The sequence below is a fragment of the Girardinichthys multiradiatus genome, chromosome 2 (assembly GCF_021462225.1).
Source record: "Girardinichthys multiradiatus isolate DD_20200921_A chromosome 2, DD_fGirMul_XY1, whole genome shotgun sequence".
NCBI lineage: Eukaryota > Metazoa > Chordata > Actinopteri > Cyprinodontiformes > Goodeidae > Girardinichthys > Girardinichthys multiradiatus.
Genome location: NC_061795.1, coordinates 25,479,631 through 25,499,994, shown reverse-complemented (window position 1 = coordinate 25,499,994; position 20,364 = coordinate 25,479,631). Strand labels below are relative to the sequence as shown.

Here is a 20,364-nt window from a genome sequence, read left to right as displayed (position 1 = left end):
GTGAAGACCTCACAGAAAGCTAGCATGCCAGAAGGGGACTTCATTCATTTCCTCCAGTGATTTTTTGTTTGAAGCAAAGCTTTTTTCGTAACCTTAACGATGACGCTGACGCCTCTTGTTTACTGGGCACAACGCCATGATGAGATTTACCTGCGTGTGGAGCTGACAGACGCCGTGGTGAGTTCAGCCCACCTGTCGTCCTCTCAGCAGCGCTCTTTGAGTTTTATTTCATACCTCCGAGGCTAAAATATAAATGCAAATGAAGGTGGCTGTTTTGCATTCTGGTACATAAATACATAAATACGGAGATTAGTTAAGGTGATAGGACCTCTTTACAAAGCTCTCTCTGTTATTGTCCCACCAAACATGTTCTTATTTGTGCAGAATAATGAGGTTGGGCATCAGGGCTGAAAATGTTTGGGTGGTTACATGGATTAATAAACCCTGAAATAACCTCTGTCGGTTGATTCTCCGCTTCACAGTCTCTGCCACAGTCGCCCTTCAGGATTCACAAAAAGTATTTCTAAAGAGCTGCAACTTCTTGCGCTGTTTATTAGTGAGATAGACGTCAAATAGAGCAGATCCGGGGCGGAAACGGCGTAAAACAACTGTTTCTATTACAAAGAGTTTTCTAACAATAAAATAAAATATCAGCAATGTTTTGGACTATAAAAGGTAGTTTTATCTTGCGTTCAGGACTGACTTATCACTTCTGTATGATTTTAGCATTATTGTCCTCGAACAGGAAGACAAATGATGCCTAAATTATCATTCAGTACAAGGAAGTGCTGACTATCTGTATTTCTGCAGAATATTGGTGTCCAAGTGCGTGAGAATGTCCTTCAGTTTCAAGGTAAGAATAGTTTTTTTTAAATCCTTAATACAGTTTTCATACAAACGTTTTTAAAAAGCACATGATTAGTAACTTTATTTTGCATACTTTCTGCAGCTCTGGGGCATGGCGCTAAAGGACAGCATCAATACGAGTTCAGATTAGAGTTCCTTTTACCAGTAAAGTCAGAGGTATACATTTATTTTAAATTCTGTCGTTCTTTCTGACAACTTTGAGATTTTTAGGCCCATGCAGTAAGCCTGCAAGGGCCTATATATTGTAATCGTAGTGTTTCTTATTATTATTTGTTTAGCTTTTTTCCCACTTTGACTTTTGATAATTTGTGCATCCAGGTGAGTCACAAGTCCACACAGCGGCAGGTAAACATCACAGTGCGGAAAGAGCAGCGAGGCTGGTGGGAAAGGCTGACTGTCCAGGAGCGCAAACCGGTTTTCCTGGTACCAGACTTCAACCGCTGGCTGGAGGAGTCGGACGCCGAGATGGAGATCCGGGAAAAGGTGAGTCAAAATTGGATTTTTTACTGTCATCCAGACTGTTTTTGTTTGCATAATACTTCTTTCTACAGCTGTTTTAAACATGTCAAAATGTTTATTCTGCTGAAAGTGAAAAAGTTTCTCTTTAGAAAAAACAAAGTCTTGATTACTCGTAAGTAATTCTTATTTTTTCTCTGAATTTTGATAAGGAGGAGAAAAGGAACAGGCTGAAGGCTGTGAGGCATACAGAAGAAGGTAATAATGAATACTGGTAATATGACTATTTTTTCTGTCAGGTGATATTAAACATATTTCTTAAAATATTACCTTGTTACATTTTTGGTAACATAGATAAAATGTTTTATTTATGTTTCAGGGTTCGTTAGCCTGAAAACAAGCTTTTTGTTTGTTTACAACCTGATCCAGTTTCTCGGATTTTCATGGATCTTTGTCAACATGACTGTACGCCTCTTCATCTTCGGCCAAGGTCAGAAATACTAGTGTAGCATAACTTTCTTTCTGCATGTTCCTTTTTTTTTTTGTGGTCTTTTTTGATCATTAACTTCAATGTCTAAATCTAATTTCAGATTCACTCTATGACACGTTTCACACTATATCGGATGTGATGTTCTTCTGCCAGATCTTGGCTTCCGTTGAGGTGCTGAATGCTGCTTTTGGTTTTGTCCGAACTGGCGTTATTCCCACTCTCATACAGGTATGGCTCATTCCTTTATGTGAGGATTACAAACAGATAATTACAAATTCACTGGGAGCGTGTAAGAACTAATTGAGGCTTTTTTTCTTTCTTTCTATGGTAGGTAGTTGGAAGGAATTTTGTCCTCTTTATCATTTTTGGTAGCCTGGAAGAAATGCAACACCGGCCAGTTGTGTTCTTTGTTTTCTATCTGTGGAGCGCCATTGAGATTTTCAGGTAAGCACTGGTGCATCTCATGAAGTTAGAATAAATAAAAAGTTAATTTATTTCAGTATAAAAAGTAAAACGCTTATATTATTCATTTCACACTTAGTGGTATATTTAAAAAATGTATTTCTGGTAATCTTGATGATTAGGGCTTGCAGCAAATGAAAACACAAAGTTTAGTTTCCCTAATATTTCTAATATTAAACAAAAAATAAATTTTAATACAGTAATGTTGGCAGACTAAAAAGTCTGTGCACAGTACAGCATTATATACATGGCCAGGGCTCCTTTGGCATGAAATATTGCATCAATGAGGCGAATAATGGAGGTGAACAGCCTCTGAGGTGTTAAGGAAGTCCAGGTTTCTGGATATGCACCAACGCACAAATAATCCAAGTTAGTATATAACGTAGCCTGCTTAATTTGAAGCTGGATGCAGTCCTGATTTAATAAAGTCAATCAATTAGGAATCTGTCTTGAGATATCCAATTTGTATAGGAAAACTGTCCTGGCACACGTAGGCAACCTGCTTCTCAATACGGTATGCCTGAAAGAGACCCATGGGGAAATAAAAAGGAAGTTCAGGTTTTTTTTTTAACAGCAATTGTCAGCTCATCTTCATCATTGGAACTAGTGTCTTTTTATCTTCCTCTTGTCAACGCTTCAATAATTCTCTACGGGGTTCAGGTATTTTTGGTAGTGTGGACAGGTGCCAAGTCCTGCTGGCAAATGAAATCAGCGTCTCCATCAAGCCTGTCAGCAGAGGGAAGCATGAAGTGCTCTCAAGTTTCTTTTTTTGTTCCCAATCGCTCCCACTTACTTATAACACTACTAACAATTCACTGTGAAATATTTTGTAGCGAGGGAATTTCATGACTAGATTTATTGCACAGGTGGCATCCTATCACAGTACCAGGCTGGATTTCAATGAGCTCCAGAGAATGTCCCATTCTTTCACAAATATTTGTAGAAAGAGTCTCCATGCCTACAGCAGTTCCTAGATTTGTTTTTTAGACCCATTGCAATCGTGAATGGAACACCTGAATTCAATGATGTGGATAGGTGAGGAAACACAGTTGGCATTTCATGTGTTTATTTTAGTGAACATTATGGTTGAAAGCTAATGAAAATTAGTTCAGTCTCTAAGAGCATTACGACCCACGGCATGAGCACGATAAGCCTGTGGCTCAGCTGAGGTGTTACGGAAGTCCAGGTTTCTTTAATAGCCTCCTTCAGCTTCACTACATTAGTGGGTTTGATGTCTTATTTTCCTCCTGATAATACCCATAGGTTCTCTAGGAAACATGGTCATTACATTACTTTTGGCAGTGACTGCAGGTGCCAAGTCGTGTGGGAAAGTGAAATAAGCATCTCCATAAAGTACGTCAGTAGAGGAAGGCATGAGGTGTCTTAAAGCTTCCTTCATGGATGAATAGCTGTTGTCCAACTCCGGTAGATGAAATGGCAACTTGGATTCTGTGCCTCTACATACCTTCTCCAGACTCTGGAACTTTCATTTCAACATGAAATGCAAAATTAACTTTCATCTGAAAAAAGGACTTTGGAGAGCTGAGCAACAGTCCAGTCCTTTTCTACTTAGCAGAGGAAGAACACTTCAGAGATTGACTGGTTTAGGAGTGGATTAAAACAAGGGATGCAACAGTATTAGGTCATGTCCTGAATATGTCAGTGTAGCCTGGTTCTTAAAGCACTTATTCCAGCTATAGTCCACGCCTTCAGAATCTTTTCCAAATTTTTGAATGGCCGTTTTTTTTAGAGAGGAGCAAGTTGAGGTGGCTCGGGCATCTATACCGGATGCCTCCTGGACGCCTTCCTCGGGAGGTGTTCCAGGCACGTCCCACCGGTAGGTGGCTCAGGGGACGGCCCAGGACACGCTGGAGGGACTATGTCTCTCAGCTGGCCTGGGAACGCCTTGGGCTCCCCCAGGAGGAGCTGGAGGAGGTGTCTGGGGAGAGGGACGTCTGGGCGTCTCTGCTGAGTCTGCTGCCCCCGCGACCCGGTCCCGGATGGAGCGGAAGACGACGAGTCCGAGTACGTTTTTTTAGCATAGCCCCCAAGACTGCAGTTACCACTGTTATTTTTGCACCTTTTTCTACCAGTTTTACCTTCCACTCAACTTTCTACGAATATGCTTGGATAAAGCACTCTGAACAGCCAGCTTCTTTACCAAATACTTTTTGGGGCTTACCTCTTTGTGGAGACCGTTATCAGTCAGCAGTAAAGTCAGTGGTCATACCCATGATGGTGTAGGCCATAACATGCTCACAACATAACATTACTGTATTTAAAAATCTGTATTTTGTCTCTGGTAGATGTCTAATTTTCTGATAAATTAACAAAAGTAGTACAGAAAGAAACATATTTAGCCAGAGGTTTTCACTCAAATCATTGAATTCGGGTGTTGCCATCACTCTCCTAAACACAGGTATATCAATTCCAGCTCGAGACAGTCTTATTCTACAAACATTTGTGAAAGACTGGGTCACACTCAGGAGCTCTGTAATCATCTGCGTGGTACCTTGATAGGATACTGCCCGTGCATTAAGTCCAAATGTGAAATCAGCCCTCAACTAAAGAGCAGAGTCAGCGGATGCTGATGCGCATAGACTGCAGAGGTCACTTTTTGCTAAATCTGAAGCTACAGAGCACTGAACTTCATGTGGCCCTCAAATTAGCTCCAGATCAGTATGTAGAGAGCTTCAAGGAATGGGTTTCTATGACAGAGCAGCTACATCTTCAAGTTCAATGCAAGGAGTCAGTAAGTGGTTTAAAGCATGCTGCCTCTGGACTTTAGAGAATTGAAGACTTGTTCTCTGAGTGAATTTCTCTGCCTTGCAATTGAGGGAACAAATCTGGGTTTTACAGTTGCCCAGGAGAGCAGAACATGTCTGACAGCATTGTTTCAAGTATAAAGTTTGGTGCCGAGGGAATTATGGTGAGGGGTAGACTTTTTGTTTTTTTTAGAAAATGGGTCTAGCCCCTCGGTTCCACTGAAAGGAACTCTTAATCCTTCAGCATACTAAGATATTTTAAACAGTTTGGCGATGGGCGCTTCCAACTTGACTCATCAACAGAGCACAAAGCAAGGTCCACAAGACATAGACACGCGAGTTTAACATGAGAAGAACCTGACTGGGCTGCAACCGAACAGGACATTTTTGGGCCTTTCATGTCCAACATCGGTGCCTGACCTCGCAAATGCTCTTCTGGAGGAATGGTAAAGCATTCCCATGAACGCACTCCGAGACTTTGTGGAGAGCCTTTCTAGAAGATCTGAAACTCCACAGAACTGATAAGAAAAAACACTGTGAATGGGCTGTCACTCGTGTTCACGTGTGTGAAGGCAGACGAGCAGATGCCTTTGGCTCTAAAGTGTGTAATAAATCTAGAGAACATTTAGAGAACAGAATTACTGAAGTATAACATTAGTAAACATTTTGATGATATTCTAATTAAGATACAGGTGCACACATAGTTTTTAAAGGACCTATGGATCTACATTTACAGAAGCTAAGGTAATGTGTTGTTTCCAAGCTGCACAGACTATTCTCGTTTTGATAATCATTATCCACAGGCTATTTAAGCTACAGCTACAAAGATGTATTGTTGTAAATGCAAATCTGTCAGCCAACAAGCATTATGTAAAGCCAATGTCATGCTCTAATTTCAGGTATCCATTTTACATGCTGCGCTGCTTTAACACCAAGTGGAAAACTCTCACTTGGTTGCGCTACACAGTCTGGATACCACTCTACCCATTAGGTGTTTTAGCTGAAGGTGAGTTAGTTCACATGTGTGAGTAACTCATATGTTTAAACAATAACATTGATATGCAACTGATGTTTTTATTCCTTATAGCTGTTGCAGTGATACAGTCCATTCCCATATTTGTCCAAACCAAACTCTTCAGCATTCCTCTGCCGAAAGCCATCGGCACTTCCATCAGCTTCTCTCACGTCTTGCATGCCTATCTGATCCTCATGTTTTTGGGTAAAGCCAACAACTGAACGTCAATCACAACAGTCTGTTCCTCATCAAATGTGTATTTTCAGTACTGACGGAGCTTTTTTTTCTGCTCTTCAGGGCTTTTTATCAACTTTCGGCATCTCTACAAGCAGAGGAAAAAGCAATTCCAGACCAAAAAGAGGAAGGCACATTAATTCAGCACCAACAATAAACGCCTCTGCTGCCTGCTTACATCTGGACACTTTTTAAAAGCCTCACCTCCCAAAACTAATTCAGTTCAGGATTTTAAAAAGTTATTTTCTTTTCCACAACTTCTTTGGTCTTTCTAAAAAAGACATCCTCTATCTTTTGCATAACCATTCCACAGATTGTGCGATATTTCATCCTTGCATGGTCACATTCACCAGATTTGGATTTGCTCCCTTGGATGTTTTTTTTAGGATTGCTGTGTTTTTACATGATTTGTCAGCAACAGGCTCTGAATATACAACCTTGCTGTTGTCACCTGATAAACAGTCATTACTGTTTTAATAAAGAGGGAACAGTATCCTCTAATGCATGGTTTTCTTTATTTTACCCTTCTCATAAAAGTCTGAGATAAAGCGATGACCTTTAAAACACAATTCACTTTTTCAGCTCAGCTATGACCCAGGATGCATCTTTATTATTCAAAATGTTCCTTGAATTGTCATTTTGATAACTTATGGCACTGAATAAAAATTCTGAATGATGAGTAATTTAATTACCTGTCAATCTGGGAAATATATTGTATAAAGAAACATGTAAAAAAAACAATATGTACATCTAAGATTTTTTTTTAAGGTTTCCTTCTGAATTATTTCAGATAAATTGTGTCCCCATATGACATCTCGGACAAGCCCGGTCAGTATGGTTCCAGTTCACATCTGGTTCAGAATCAGTTAATACAAGGTGGCTCAGCTTGAGAAGTCTGTGTGCATGGGGACAATGTTGTGGTCAAAAGCGGCATACTGGGAGTCACCAGAACTGGCTAGTTTGAGCTGGTGTGCAGCATGGGAGAGCTGGAAAGCAGCATCAGGATGCGTCGAGTCGGGCAGCAGGGTGCACTCCCTCTCCAGCAGTTCAGCCACGCCCTTTAGGAGCTCCCAAAAACCGAAAGCCAGGGCAGCTTTCCGCAGACGATTCAGCTCCTGATAGATTAAAAACAGGAATCAGATGTTTTACTTAGAAAAAATAGTTTCCTTTGAATTATTTCTGCTTAACCTACCTTATAGAATGTCTGAGTTTTATCAGGTAATTTCCTTGCATTCCTCAAGATCTTCTGAACGTCGGTCTGTATGATGACAGCATGAAACACTTGTCAGGAAATATTCTGAGCAGTAGTCAACACAGCACACAGTGAACAGATTGTTTTTTGCTGCACCTGTAGCCCGCTGGCTTTAATCCACACGGTGACATTCTGAGCATAGCTTCGTTTGACCTGTGGCTGCACGGGGAACGGGCTTTTACTGTCATCCTCTCCGTAGGGATTTTCTGCAGCCTCTGTGACACCAGAAAGATGACTACGCATCAGAGGGAAGTCTGTCGATCCATATCATGTTCAAAGCAGAACGATCAGTAATCATTAACTGATCATGCACACATACGGAGAACCTTGACCTTTAAGATAACGTCACTCACCCATACAAGCGTTGGTGAATAACACATTTGTTTAAAAGTTGCACAAGAGTTCAAAAACATCACTTGGACAAAAGAACACTAAATATTATCAAGCAAACTGATGTCTGGGCAGTAAAATGTTACCTGAAACAGGTCCCAGATGTGAGATCTTGCCCAGCCAAGGCAGGGGATCTGGACTGGGCTCAAACAAAGACATCATCAGGTTGGACTTCTTCTTGCTGTCTGCTTGGGAGTACAGCATGCCAAACCAATCCGGCCTGTGATCAGAGCAGGATAGAGGTTACTGAATCCAGACATCTGTTAACAAAAATAAAAATAATTTTCTGGAGATGAATGTAGGAGAAGTCATTTAGGTCTGCACTGTTGTGGCTCACCCCAGTTGGACCAGAGCCACCATCCCCTCAACCTTCAGACTTCCATGCAGAAGAACACAGAAATTTGGGCTTTTCCCTGCCATTTGGCTGGCTGAAGGTTCCTCCTCAAGCTCATCGGTGGCTCCTGTACCAACTTCATCTACTTCTGAAATTATGTACAAATGTGTCAGCCCCTACCTCATACAGCATACATGAATCAGGAATTTAATTTTATATAGTTGATGAAATGCATTTCTGCAAATCATCCTCTTTTATAGCGACTTTCTACAAACACAAACTTAATCAACTGGAGCAACAAAACCAACCTTTGTTCACAGCAATGGGAAGAACCAAGTGTCTGGATATTACAGGAGGGCTGGAGATGTCTGCAATTTCAATGAAGCCCACAATTTCCAAATCTGAAAAAAACAAACATCTGTGAATACTTAATTTATAATGAAACGTTTCTGAGCCTGATAAGTACCTGTGCTGACAGCTCGGGGAATAGGCTCCACCTCTTCGTCCACCACCACAGGCTCGGGGCGAGGGAACACCTGAACGTCTGAAGACAGATTCCCGCAGTGCAGAACTGCGTGGAAGGGAGAGTACGCTCGGTCAATCAGCATCCTGGAAAGAAAAGATGCGTCATTCAGCATATGAATGAACTAAACGACATTACATTGAACACCTAAAAGGTCTCTACAGTGAGCAACCCTAATCAATAACAGCCTTACCCAAACATTGCTTGTACACTCTTCATGCAAAGCAGTCCGTCCACGGTGAAGATCTGTCCATCCCCTCCACTGAGACGAAGGAGCTCCTCCAGGTTATCCATGGTGTCAGTCATTTGCAACTTAAACAAAGCAAAAGACAGGTGCACATTTTTGGATCTATCAAATAGAATACTGACATATGACACACGAGATAATCTTGCTTTGCAAATAGCAGTGGATGCAATGACACAATTCTGTATAAAAACTCAAATATACAAAACAGTTGACAACAAAAGGGCAGTTTGATAAAGGCTGTGAAGTTAGACTTGAATTATGGCATGATCCTTGCATCTCTATGGCATTTGGCCATTTTATCCCTACAGATTCAGACTGGTGATCACTTAAAACCAAGGTACATGCAGACCAATGTGCATTTCAGTACCTCCTCTGCATTGGCTATACACATGATGAACATCTTGGTGGGAAAAGGGAAAGGAAGTGGAAACTTTTTGTCATCACCACGAAGTTTCAGGGTTTGAAGAGAGTGGCGAAGGGAACCCTTTCCAATCCCAAGAGATCCGTCTGTAACCAGCACCACCTACAGGAGAAAAGATGGAGCTGCATAAGCCGTTATGGATGAACTATCACTGAAACAGCAAGAAAACAATGAAAGAGTACAAATACAAGTGCTGGTTTGGACTCACTACCTGAAAAATGATTACATAGCATGTAAAAGGCATGTAGGTGTGATAGTTACTGGAATAAGGTTAGTTTGAACTACTTCAAATGAAATTTCATGTAAAAAGGTACCCTTAATGGATCTCAGATGTTTGAGAGTTTTAATGAGAGAGGAGGGAAATATGACAACAAATTCATCTCTTAAGTGTTTTAGGCTATAATTTACTCCATACATAGAATAAAAACCTCAAATAGGCAACTTTATTTCCCCAGTAACATTAAGTAGTGCAACCACACTGCTAAACTGTAGACAACAATTGTACTCAATAATATTTTAAAAACATAAATGCAGGTTTTGTTAAATGCTCTTATGGAACAAACAGTAAAGAATTACTTCAGATAGCAAAAATACAACCAAACCAAATGATCCAGCCGTAATATCAGTTTGGAAATGCCCATCACTGTTATTTCAGGATGACAAGTTATTGTGATGCTATTTTTTTCTCTTAGTATGTGCTAAACAATACAATAATATCCATCCAGTTATTAAGTGGAACATGAAGTTACCCACATACCAAAGTAGTTTAAAGTCAAATGTGTGACAGTTAAAGCCCAGCTTAAATCGGGTTATGCCACTGGAAAATGACTCCAACCATAACAGAGATATTTAGTACCATATTAATTAGATATTTAGTTACATGTATTCCGTTACATTTACTTGAGTAACATTAGGAAAAAAAGCACTTACCTTTTAAATTTAATCTGGAAATTTGTGATTCTTGTGCCTTATTTTGTAAAGATCTCTCCTTTTTTTTCAAACCTTTTCCTGCATAACTTTATATTTTAATAAAAGATCAGATCATATTTACTGTGCTACCAGTATGTTGTAGAAAGTGTCTTTTTTATACCATTGTACTCACAGTTGAAGGTAGCATTACAAAAACGGGACTCCTACAGGCTAGAAAAACTGATCAGGAGGGCAAACTGTGGTTGATATTAACCTGAGATGGTATCCTCAGAGCTGTTTGGGTTCATCTTTGCTTTGTTTTGTTTTTTTACTGGATGTTGAGTGGGTGTGGAGTACTTTTCTGAATTATGGGATACAACCTGGAATCAAAGTTTCACTGGTAGGAACTCCTAAAGATGAATAATAAAGTCTTCTTTCTATCGCATGACAATATATTTTAATAAATGGAGCAACTGCTTTCTCTTGCACAGATCTGAATATATAATGTGGATACTATCTATCCACATTACCAACAGGAAATCTCCAGAATGAACAAAAGTACCTTTTTAAATCCACCAAACAAATTAAGAGCATGGCTGAATACCTGACAGGGACAAGCACTGCCCCACTCCTGCTGAACAACGCTGCTAACCCCTTGAAGAGCCAACTCAAGACAAGTTTTGTCATAGTCTTCCAAGTTACTAAGTGCATCCTGCAAACAAAAACAAAACATTAGAGAAACTATTTAAATACTGAAGACGCGCTGTTTTTACTTTACAGACAGAAGCAGCTCTTACCTGTAACGCATTGTAATCCCTTGTGAATGGCACCAGCAGCTCCCAGAGGGAGGAGAAGGCCATCAGGGCGGTGAACTCCAAGCGATAGTTGGAAGCCATATGTTCAAACAGCATGTTGAGTCCGTGGACAGCCAGGTTCTTCCTCTGGAACTCCTCACTGCCATCCAGGGACACTGGTCGTGTCATGGACAGGGACACGTCCATTAAGACCACCGTAGGCATTTCTTCTCACCGCTGACCGAGATCCAAAATAACACAGTTGATTTAAACGGCTCCCGAACGTGCGATTTAACGTTTTACTGCAAACCCCCTGAAAAGCACCAAGCTTCAGTTAGCAAAAAGACTCCCGTTAATGGCCATAGACGCTGAATTAGACAGTTTAGCAAGGGCTAAAGTGAGCTAGTTTGTTAGCATTCTGCAACCTAACGGCTAAAGAGAAACATTCGGTATATTATTCATCACATATAAAAGGATAAATCCATAAGTTAAAAAAATCAAATATGAGAAACAAAAATGAATAAACTCCTCAAGTCGTTTTTGTTGTTTAGCTTGTGTTGCTGTATTCTAAGTGCACCGACAATTCTGTCCGAGAAGCAATTTGTCAATATATAGTTCCTATGTAATCTATCAAAATCTGTACAGTAATTTACAAGTAATGAAAAGGAAACATCAAGTTTGAGCCAAAATAAAATTTATGGACATATGAAATATTACATGCTGTTTTGTTTCGATTCGGAAATGTTTTAGTCGGATTTGCGGAAAAAGAAAGAAAGATAAAAAAAAACAACTAGACTCGTTTCGTAATCCAACCCACATTGTAAACCCCTCACGTTGCCATGTCGTCTCTTCCAGTTGTGTACCTGTCTACTTTCTGACATTAGTTTATTTCTCTTGGTAGTTAGGTATTTTTACGGAAGCTCACTGTTTTCACAAAAAAAAAAAAAAAATAGACATCTTTTTTTTCTGGTAATCTGAGACCCAGATCTCGTAATGGTGAGAAAAGATGTCCATTTTTTGTCTTTGGTGAATGCAATGAGCTTCCGTATCGTTTTGATGAAACGAGGAGATAAATAATGATGACATTTTTATTGACTTTTTATATATTCGAGATTTTTTTTTCTTAATGCAACTAGTTCCTATTGTTTGTGGTCTGATCCCAGTCAACTCTTACGAAATAGGGTATGTGACCGCACGACGCCTGTTGAACCCTGAGGATCTCTGAGCGATTTCCTGCTTCTGCATCATATTTTAGGGAACAGAAGGAAAGAAACGACCAGGGGCCGCTCAGCAACTCTGTGCTCATTCCAAGGCTTTTTGGTGAAGTTGCGCAACAACTCAAGTTTAGAACTGTTGAAATTCTTTCACTGCTGGAAAAACGGGCCATTGTTGCTAGTCCTGCTGAAGGGTCCTATCTTAATAACAAAATCTCATAGATTTTTATTATTTCTTTTTATTTTGCAATCTGAAAATCCATTTGGATACCATCCCGGATTTTTTAATCTCTATAATTTGTTTTATAATTATTTACATAAGATTGAACTTTACAGATATTTCAGGCTCTTAACATTATTATCACTGTTAATATATGCATAGTTAAACGAGATCAACGGTAGAGTATAATGTTTAATAGACAGTCATTTTGAATACCAGACACTGAAAGCTGACGTTGTCCTGGAAAGAGGAGCAGAAGAGCAATGTCACTGCACATTTTTTGCAATCCTAAACCAGGCGGCCCATTTACAGTTATTGTTATTTGAGGGTTAATTGCCTAAGTTGCATCTTGGTCTGCTGTCAAACTGCTAGTTTAATTTACCTGAGACTTTTTCTTCTTTATAAACAGGTTTTCCTACGGGGCAAGGACCCAAATACAAATCAGACAGTTGGAGTTTTTGAGAAGATTGAGTTCTCCGTTGCTATTATTCATTCAGACCTAAGCAAGTGAATAGCACCTTTTGGTACAAGATGGAGTCTTGGTCACAGCAGAAGCTGGTCTCAGTGGTATATTCTGGTTAAGATTATTTTCTCTGGTACCTTCCTGATCCAGCCTGCTGTGACTCCACCATCCCTACAGCTTCCCTTATTAAATCTCAACGTGCAAACATGATTTACCCTAATGATCTTTTTTCTGTTGAGGATTGCAGACGAGAATGGGTGGTCTTACATGTATTTGGAATAATCTACGTTTTGGTGTCACTGTTATTTGTTTGTGATTAGTTCTTTGTTCCTTCGCTGGGGGTCGTCATGGAAATGTTGGCCATCTCAGATGACGTTGTAGGAGCCACCTTCACGAGTGCAGGAAGATCCATCCCATGGTTTTTTGTAAAGTCAGTCCTAATCCTCTCTGGTTACTATGACTTATTTGTGGACATTGAATTAGTTACTGGCCACGCAGCTTTTAGAATGCTGTTTGTGACTGGAACATGTGCTTTGTTTTCTGGGAAGGTTCTTCCTCTAACCTGCTGGCCACTTTTCAGAGACCTATCATTCTACATGCTCAGTTTCATCCTACTGATGCTTTTCTTCTTGGATAATGTTGTCAAGTGGTGGGAAAATGTGATACTTGTGTCTTTTTTTATTCTCTACATCATTTTTCTGAAATATAATGCTCAAGCTGAACAAATGCTGAAGAGCCAACTCCAGAAAACCAAAAGAGTGATGAAAGTTTTATTTGTGAAGAAAAGTGAAAAGATGAGCCCTCTTGAGGTAAAACAATTTTCTTCGATGGCCGATATTATTATTTCCATTATGCTGGATACTGCAAAATTAGGAAGAATGTGTTTTTAGATTTTCTGGTTTTGTTCTGCCCTTATTTTTTTGTTTTTTGAGTTTGGGTGCAAAGTTTCACACAAACTCAACTCAAAGTTTATTTTATTTGCATAATACTGCAGCTGAATCCTCCGACATGTAAAATAGTGAACATTGTTTTTTTCTCTGGAATTATAGTTAATTGATCTCCAAAGGATAATTAAACTTGTGATAGTCCAGAATCTGTTTGCTGAAAGTGGCTCTTCATTACACATTATTAAGATAAGTGTGGTTTTTACGTTTATGGATTTAAACAAGTAGCAGCTGGACCTGATATAATGTAGCCCTAACTGCATGGAAGCCTTACTGCTTACAGGCTAACCCTGTGTTGATCTTGCATACAGTGAGTCTTTATTATTTCATGCTCATTACACATATAGAATATAAGTCACCCTTTTCTCTCTTGTTATCTGAAATCCAAATCTTTTACCATTGCTGGTGACAAAAAACTGAATAGTTGCAGGTAGGAATGATTGCTATTGGGGTTTCGTCAGGGACTCCAATAGCAATCACTTTAAAATTCCTTATACCTGTTGTTAGTTCCTGATACCTTTTGTTAGTGTTTCTATGGGTGTGATTTTCTGTGTCTCCTTCATTTCCAATGAGCCATGTAACTTCCTTTTTGCAAAGCCCGGCCTAATTGCCAACTGTGTCAAAGGACATGCACATACATGTTGCTCTTAAGAAAACACATGTGAGAGACTGTACCAACATGAAAGTCATTGGTGTTTGAGTTAGATGGGACATAATCATAATGCTAAATGTGACCGTGCAATATTGATGAAATGTTGCGGTATTTTTCTACAAATATAATGCAAGGTCTTTACTGTGATGAAGTATCTGACTAGGTCTTGGTATCAACAAACGCCTAATATTAAATTAATCGGATCATCAGAGACAAAATATCCTGATTGAGACAACCCTAACTCAGTTTTTGTCTGTTGTTTACAATGTTTAACACAATCCCTCCCAGGTGTATGCTCCTGCAGGTGGGGATGATGCACAAGGCCCTGGAGACTGTGATGGAGATGGCATTAATGAAAACAATGGTGGCCACAATGACAAGAAGCTTGTTGAGAGCAAATTGCTAGAAGGCGCTAAGCCTCTGTCTTTGCACTGGCCTAACACACAGGGAAAAAGCCGCCTGTCATAGTGTTGCGTATGGCTCTGACCCACATGCAGAATCACGCTCATGGGAAACAGGTACAAGTTTGAAAAGCTTATTTAAGGTGACTGGAGCAGTACGGTGAGCAGGAACAACTGTAAAGGGAAACAACAGGTAAGTGGCACAGTAAACAAAACCTGAACTTAAATGTGTTATGTTTCTTACTAGGAGGGGGTAGGCAATCCGCCAGGAGGAGAGGGATTCGGACTGGAGAAGTAGTGAAGGAGGAAACAATGGTAAGTCCGATGATTCCTTGGTTACAAGGGCTAAAGCTTAAAGTGCAGGCGAAGCATCAGCAATGAGGTGGAGGGTGGACAGGTTAGGTTGAATGAGCTCCAGAGTTCAGAGTCCGGAAGCAGCCAGCCGGGGAAAATCCAGAGTTCAGCGACGGGTAGGTGTGTGTGGTAGATCTGTCCTCGGGAGGTCCTTGGAACGAAGCTAGTGCGAAACAAAGCCACCGAGGCCACCCTGGGTAACCTCCAGGTAGTTGCCGGTTCAGTCCTTGGAAGGTCCTTGGAACGAGATTAGTTTGGGAATGAAACCACAGCAATGAGATGCTGGCTGCTTCCTGCTTAAGTACTCCAGGACTCAATCACCGGGATGGAAAACACCTGTCTCCACCACTGCTGAGCACTAGCGCCTACTAGGAGTCAAAACACAATCAAACACATAACAAAAAACCCAAGCCCCGACATTACTCCCCCCTCAACAACCGCCACCTGGCGGTCCAGAAGCAGAAGGACGGGAAGCAAAGAAATCAGAAATCAAAGTATGATCACAGATGAAAGATTGGGGAACCCAAGAGCGATCCTCGGGACTATAACCCTCCCAATCCACCAGAAACTGCACCCCCGTCCACGCCGACGGGAGTCAAGAATGTGACGAACAGTCCAAACCGGGTGTCCCGACCGGTCCAGGATGGGTGGAGGGTGTTCGGCCGGAGGGCAAGAACCACAGTCCACTAAGGGCTTAACCTGAGATACATGGAAGGTAGGGTGTACTCGTAAGGAGGAAAGCAACCTGAGGCGAACGGCAGAGGGGCCGACTAGGGACTCAATAACATAGCGCCCAATAAACCTAGGTGACAACTTCTTTGACATGGCTTTGAGAGGGATGTCCCGGGAGGATAACGAGACCCTTTGTCCTGGTTGATAAACAGGAGCTGGCCGTCTCTTACGGTCAGTGATACGTTTGTTCTGGGCCGCCGTACGATGTAGGGCTTGAACTGTTCGCCTCCAAATCTGTTCACATCTATTCACATGATGGCGAACAGAGGGAACAACCACGTCGACCTCATCAGCAGCGAACAGGGGTGGCTGGTACCCTAACGAGGCTTCAAAGGGGGAAACCCCCGTAGCAGACGAGACCTGTGAGTTAATAGCATACTCAACCCAAGGAAGATGCTCGGCCCAGTCTAATGGGGCAGAGGAGGTCACACACCTAAGTGTGCACTTGAGCTACTGGTTGAGTCTTTCTACTTGTCCGTTTGATTGGGGATGGTGGCCTGAAGTCAGTGATACCTTGGCTCCTAGAACTACACAGAACTGTCGCCAAACCTGGGAAATAAACTGAGGCCCTCGGTCAGACAGTATATCCTGTGGAATACTGTGTAAACGAAAAACGTGTTTGACTAAAAGTTTGGCAGTTTGTAACGCCGAAGAGGTTTTCCAAGGCTTGTACTAAGTGACAAGCCTTGGAGAAACGGTCAACAATAGTCAAAATGACCGTCATACCCTTGGAAGTGGGTAACCCGGTTACAAAATCTAGAGCTAAACGAGACCAGGGACGCTTAGGGATGCTCAAAGGTTGTAGAAGACCAGCTGGGGGTTGGTTACCACTCTTGTTTCTAGAGCAGACAGTACAGGCAAGCACCCACTCCCGGATGTCTTGGTGCAAAGAGGGCCACCAGTAACGTCTGTTAATCAGGGCTATGGTGTGGCTTATCCCTGGGTGTGCAGTGAACCTAGCCGCGTGGAACCACTGGATAACCCTAGACCTTACCGCAGTAGGGACATACGTACGGTTGGTTGGCCCCGTAGCAGGGTCAGGCTCAGTTCTTAGCGCTCGGGAGACCAGTTCCTCAATCTCCCAAGACACTGCCCCGATGGTCCAGGTGGGGGGCACAATGGGTTCAGGTAGCTTCTCAGACTCATCTGGTGCGAACTACCGGGAGAGAACGTCAGGCTTGGAGTTCTTACTACCAGGTCTGAAAGAGATGGTTAGATTAAACCGTGAAAAATAGAGACCAACGGGCTTGTCTTGGGTTAAGTCTTTTAGCAGTCTGTAAACAAGCCAAGTTCTTGTGATCGGTCCAAACTAAGATAGGGTGAACGGCACCCTCTAACCAGTGTCTCCACTCTTCTAAGGCTAGCTTAATAGCAAGGAGTTCCCTGTCACCCACATCATAATTCCACTCAGCTTGGCTAAGCCGATGCGAAAAATACCCACAAGGGTGCAGCTTGTCATCATCAGAGGAACGTTGTGAGTACTGCTCCCACCCCAGTGTCGGATGTCAACCTCCAAAATGAACTGTCTGGAGGGATCCGGAAGTTTGAGGATGGGGGCCTGGGCGAACTTCTCCTGTAGAACACGGAAGGCGTGATCCGCAGCGGAGTTCCAATGGAAGTTGACCTTGGTGGAAGTTAGTGCAGTTAAAGGTGCTGCCGTCTGGCTGTAGTTCCGGATGAAGCGGCGGTAGAAATTGGCAAAGCCGAGAAACCTCTGTAGTTGTTTCCGAGAGTCCGGAACAGGCCACTCCAGCACAGCCTTTACTTTCTCTGGGTCTGCACGGACCTGTCCACCCTCTAGAATAAAACCTAAAACACAATCAAACACATAACAAAAAACTCCAGCCCCGACACCGCCTACATCTTCCTGTTTCCAGTCATCCTCCATCTGTGGCTCACAGTTCCCGATGTTCGCAAACAGGTGAGATCTGATGGATGTTTTAGATTTTCCAATTAATTGTGCCCTAATACTTGACGTGATTTTGTGTTTTGGTGTTTGTTTCACAGAAAGCCAGAAAATACTTTGTGCTAACCTACCTAGTTTCCATTGTTTGGATTGGAGTTTTCTTCTACTTTGTGATGTGGTGGACTCACCAGGTCAACTGCTCCTGAAACAGCTTTTTTGTACATAAATAAGGTTCAGAATTTGCACTGAATTATTCAGGCTGTAAATCCAGAAATTTTAACTTAATCCCACTAAGCATTTTTTTTTTATATTTTAAAGGTGGATGAAACATTTGGTGTCATGGGTCCAGTGACACTTCTGGGAGCATTGGTGTCCAGTCCTGATCTCATAACTAGTGTAATAGTGGCCCATAAAGGCCTGGGAAACATGGCTGTGTCTAGTAACATGGGCAGTAACATCTTCAACATAATTGTGAGGTGAGTTAATAGACTGAATTATCCTGGCTGAGATAATACATCATACAAATGAGCACAGTTGACCGATCCCACAATAATCTGTTATTTCATCCAGAAGCCTTCCAATAGAATCTCTCCTCTACTCATTCATCCATGGTTTCTCCCCTGTGGCCGTCAGGACCAAAGGCCTCTTCTGTGCCAGTGTTCTCCTCTTCCTCATGCTCCTCTCTGCTGTCATCTTCATTATATTATACAAGTGGAGGATGAAGAAACTGCTTGGCCTCACCTTGGTCCTTCTCTTCATTCTTTTTGTGGTCATGATGCTGTTTGGTGTCTGTAATTGCCGTATGTAAAATAACCTTGAAATGTGTTTATGCATTTTTCAGCTGCTTCTGTGTAGAACTGATCCATGCTTACATCTACTGGAGTTAAAAAAACAAAATTCCCTAAATATTCATTCCTGTATTGTAGCTGTAAGATACCCCAAGTTTATGTAGATGCAGTTTTAACAAACTTTGTGAAAAAGTAATCGCTCTGTAACCTAATTGAGGGCAAATACCATCAAGTGTTTGTAACTGGCAGTGAGTCTTTTTCATTGCTGTGGAGGAATTTTAGCCAACGGTTCTTCGAAGAGTTGCTTTAATTCAGCCACATTGAAAAGTCGTTGATCATGCTTAGCCTGTTTAACGTCATGCCACTGCATTTCAATTGGGTTTAGGTCCAAATTTTGACTAGGCCACTCTGAAACCTTCGAACCATTCCATGCCATTCATAAATGGACTCACTGGTGTACTTCCATGCATTATCTTGCTGCATAACTCAAGTGTGCTTGAGGTCACAAACTGATAAGATGACGTTTTCATTCAGAATTTTCTGGTAAAGACCAGAATTCAATTACAGGAAGTCATCAAGGTCCTGAAGCAGCAGAGCAGAGCTTGATTCTATAGGGTGGCAGTAACCAGGTGGACGTGGAAGGTGAAACTGAACAAAAACAAAAGGGTTATTCACAGTTAATTCATGATTTAACAAAGAGCAGTGATTACTTTTTCACATTGATTCAGCTTGAATAGCTTTTTCCCCCTCAATAAATAAATGCATAATTTGAAAACTGTTTATTGCATGTACTCCAGTTACCTTTGTCAGTTCAAAAATTTTATGTGATCTTAAATATTTAGGCATGACAAAAATTCAAAAACAAAACAAATGTTGCATAAGAAGTTCATTCATAAAGAAAATGCTTTTTAAGGGCTGTTTTCTCTTCTTCCTCTGAGAATAAAAACAGAGGGATTTAGGGTTTTGTGTAAATCTACATTTCGATTTTCTTATTTGTCTTTTCAAGGTTTATAGCACAAATACCTAAACAAACATCTCTTAACAACCAAACTGAGATTTTTACTGATGTTTTTAAACAAGGTATATTTGTATTTGTGACATATACTGAGGAAAAAAATGTTTAAATGCCTGGTGTGTTATTAATCATAAAAATATATTTGATGTTTTTAATGTTTTGCAGATATTGATTTAAAGATTAAACATTTCTTGGGGAGTCTTGATAAGCTCTTCATCAAATGCAAAAATAGGAAGTCCCTTTGTCTTCCAAATTAACATTTATTTCTACTGTTCTGTATTTCATATAAATATTCACATTTTCACTCATGTTGTCTGAAACCGGTCTGGACTTAAACTGGGCCAGTTCATGCTTTCTATGCAGGTGTTAAGAAATTTCACTCATCATATTAAAATTTTGCTGTCTGCAAAAAAAGCAGAAAGTTTAGATAAAGAAGATTGACTCCTGGTTGCTTTATTAATATTTAAGTGCAGGACTGTGCAAGTACAAATATAGTGTAGCTTCAGTGCAAGCCCA

The 20,364-nt window shown here is 41.0% G+C and overlaps 3 protein-coding genes across 4 annotated transcripts; 2 read left to right on the top strand and 1 right to left on the bottom strand.

Annotated features, from left to right (window-relative positions):
- The first annotated feature begins 38 nt into the window (after positions 1–38).
- hacd3 (3-hydroxyacyl-CoA dehydratase 3) lies at positions 39–6,790 on the top strand. Its single transcript, XM_047390173.1, has 11 exons — positions 39–177; positions 811–853; positions 950–1,023; positions 1,186–1,350; positions 1,536–1,581; positions 1,703–1,813; positions 1,914–2,041; positions 2,145–2,257; positions 5,940–6,046; positions 6,128–6,259; positions 6,353–6,790. The coding sequence occupies exons 1-11, from the start codon at positions 100–102 to the stop codon at positions 6,427–6,429; spliced, it is 1,074 nt and encodes a 357-aa protein (XP_047246129.1). The 5' UTR covers positions 39–99; the 3' UTR covers positions 6,430–6,790.
- On the bottom strand, positions 6,786–11,754 carry ints14 (integrator complex subunit 14). 2 transcript variants are annotated; one of them, XM_047390155.1, is made up of 11 exons: positions 11,163–11,754; positions 10,970–11,077; positions 9,403–9,558; positions 8,982–9,100; positions 8,732–8,874; positions 8,574–8,666; positions 8,269–8,413; positions 8,018–8,151; positions 7,638–7,795; positions 7,482–7,547; positions 6,786–7,404 (listed from the first exon to the last, which is right to left on the bottom strand). In XM_047390155.1, the coding sequence occupies exons 1-11, from the start codon at positions 11,382–11,384 to the stop codon at positions 7,171–7,173; spliced, it is 1,578 nt and encodes a 525-aa protein (XP_047246111.1). In that variant the 5' UTR covers positions 11,385–11,754; the 3' UTR covers positions 6,786–7,170. The 2 variants fall into 2 exon arrangements, with proteins under 2 accessions (XP_047246111.1, XP_047246120.1); XM_047390164.1 differs by having other exon boundaries at positions 7,638–7,756; positions 11,163–11,753.
- Positions 11,515–20,220, top strand: LOC124883503 (sodium/potassium/calcium exchanger 1-like). The gene is given in 8 exon segments (XM_047390615.1): positions 11,515–11,556; positions 13,003–13,096; positions 13,177–13,865; positions 14,941–15,113; positions 17,985–18,060; positions 18,147–18,236; positions 18,364–18,521; positions 18,619–20,220. Coding segments are annotated over 8 exon segments (1,557 nt in total). The 3' UTR covers positions 18,854–20,220.
- Positions 20,221–20,364: the final 144 nt, after the last annotated feature.

Coding starts and splice junctions, on each gene's coding strand:
- ints14 (XM_047390155.1), bottom strand. CDS start 11,384: ATGCCTACGGTGGTCTTAATGGACGTGTCCCTGTCCATGACACGACCA. Junction 9,559..10,969: donor GCAGTGCTTGTCCCTGTCAG/GTATTCAGCCAT, acceptor TTTCTCCTGTAG/GTGGTGCTGGTTACAGACGG. Junction 9,101..9,402: donor GTATAGCCAATGCAGAGGAG/GTACTGAAATGC, acceptor GCTTTGTTTAAG/TTGCAAATGACTGACACCAT.
- hacd3 (XM_047390173.1), top strand. CDS start 100: ATGACGCTGACGCCTCTTGTTTACTGGGCACAACGCCATGATGAGATT. Junction 1,582..1,702: donor TGTGAGGCATACAGAAGAAG/GTAATAATGAAT, acceptor TTTATGTTTCAG/GGTTCGTTAGCCTGAAAACA. Junction 6,047..6,127: donor ATTAGGTGTTTTAGCTGAAG/GTGAGTTAGTTC, acceptor TATTCCTTATAG/CTGTTGCAGTGATACAGTCC.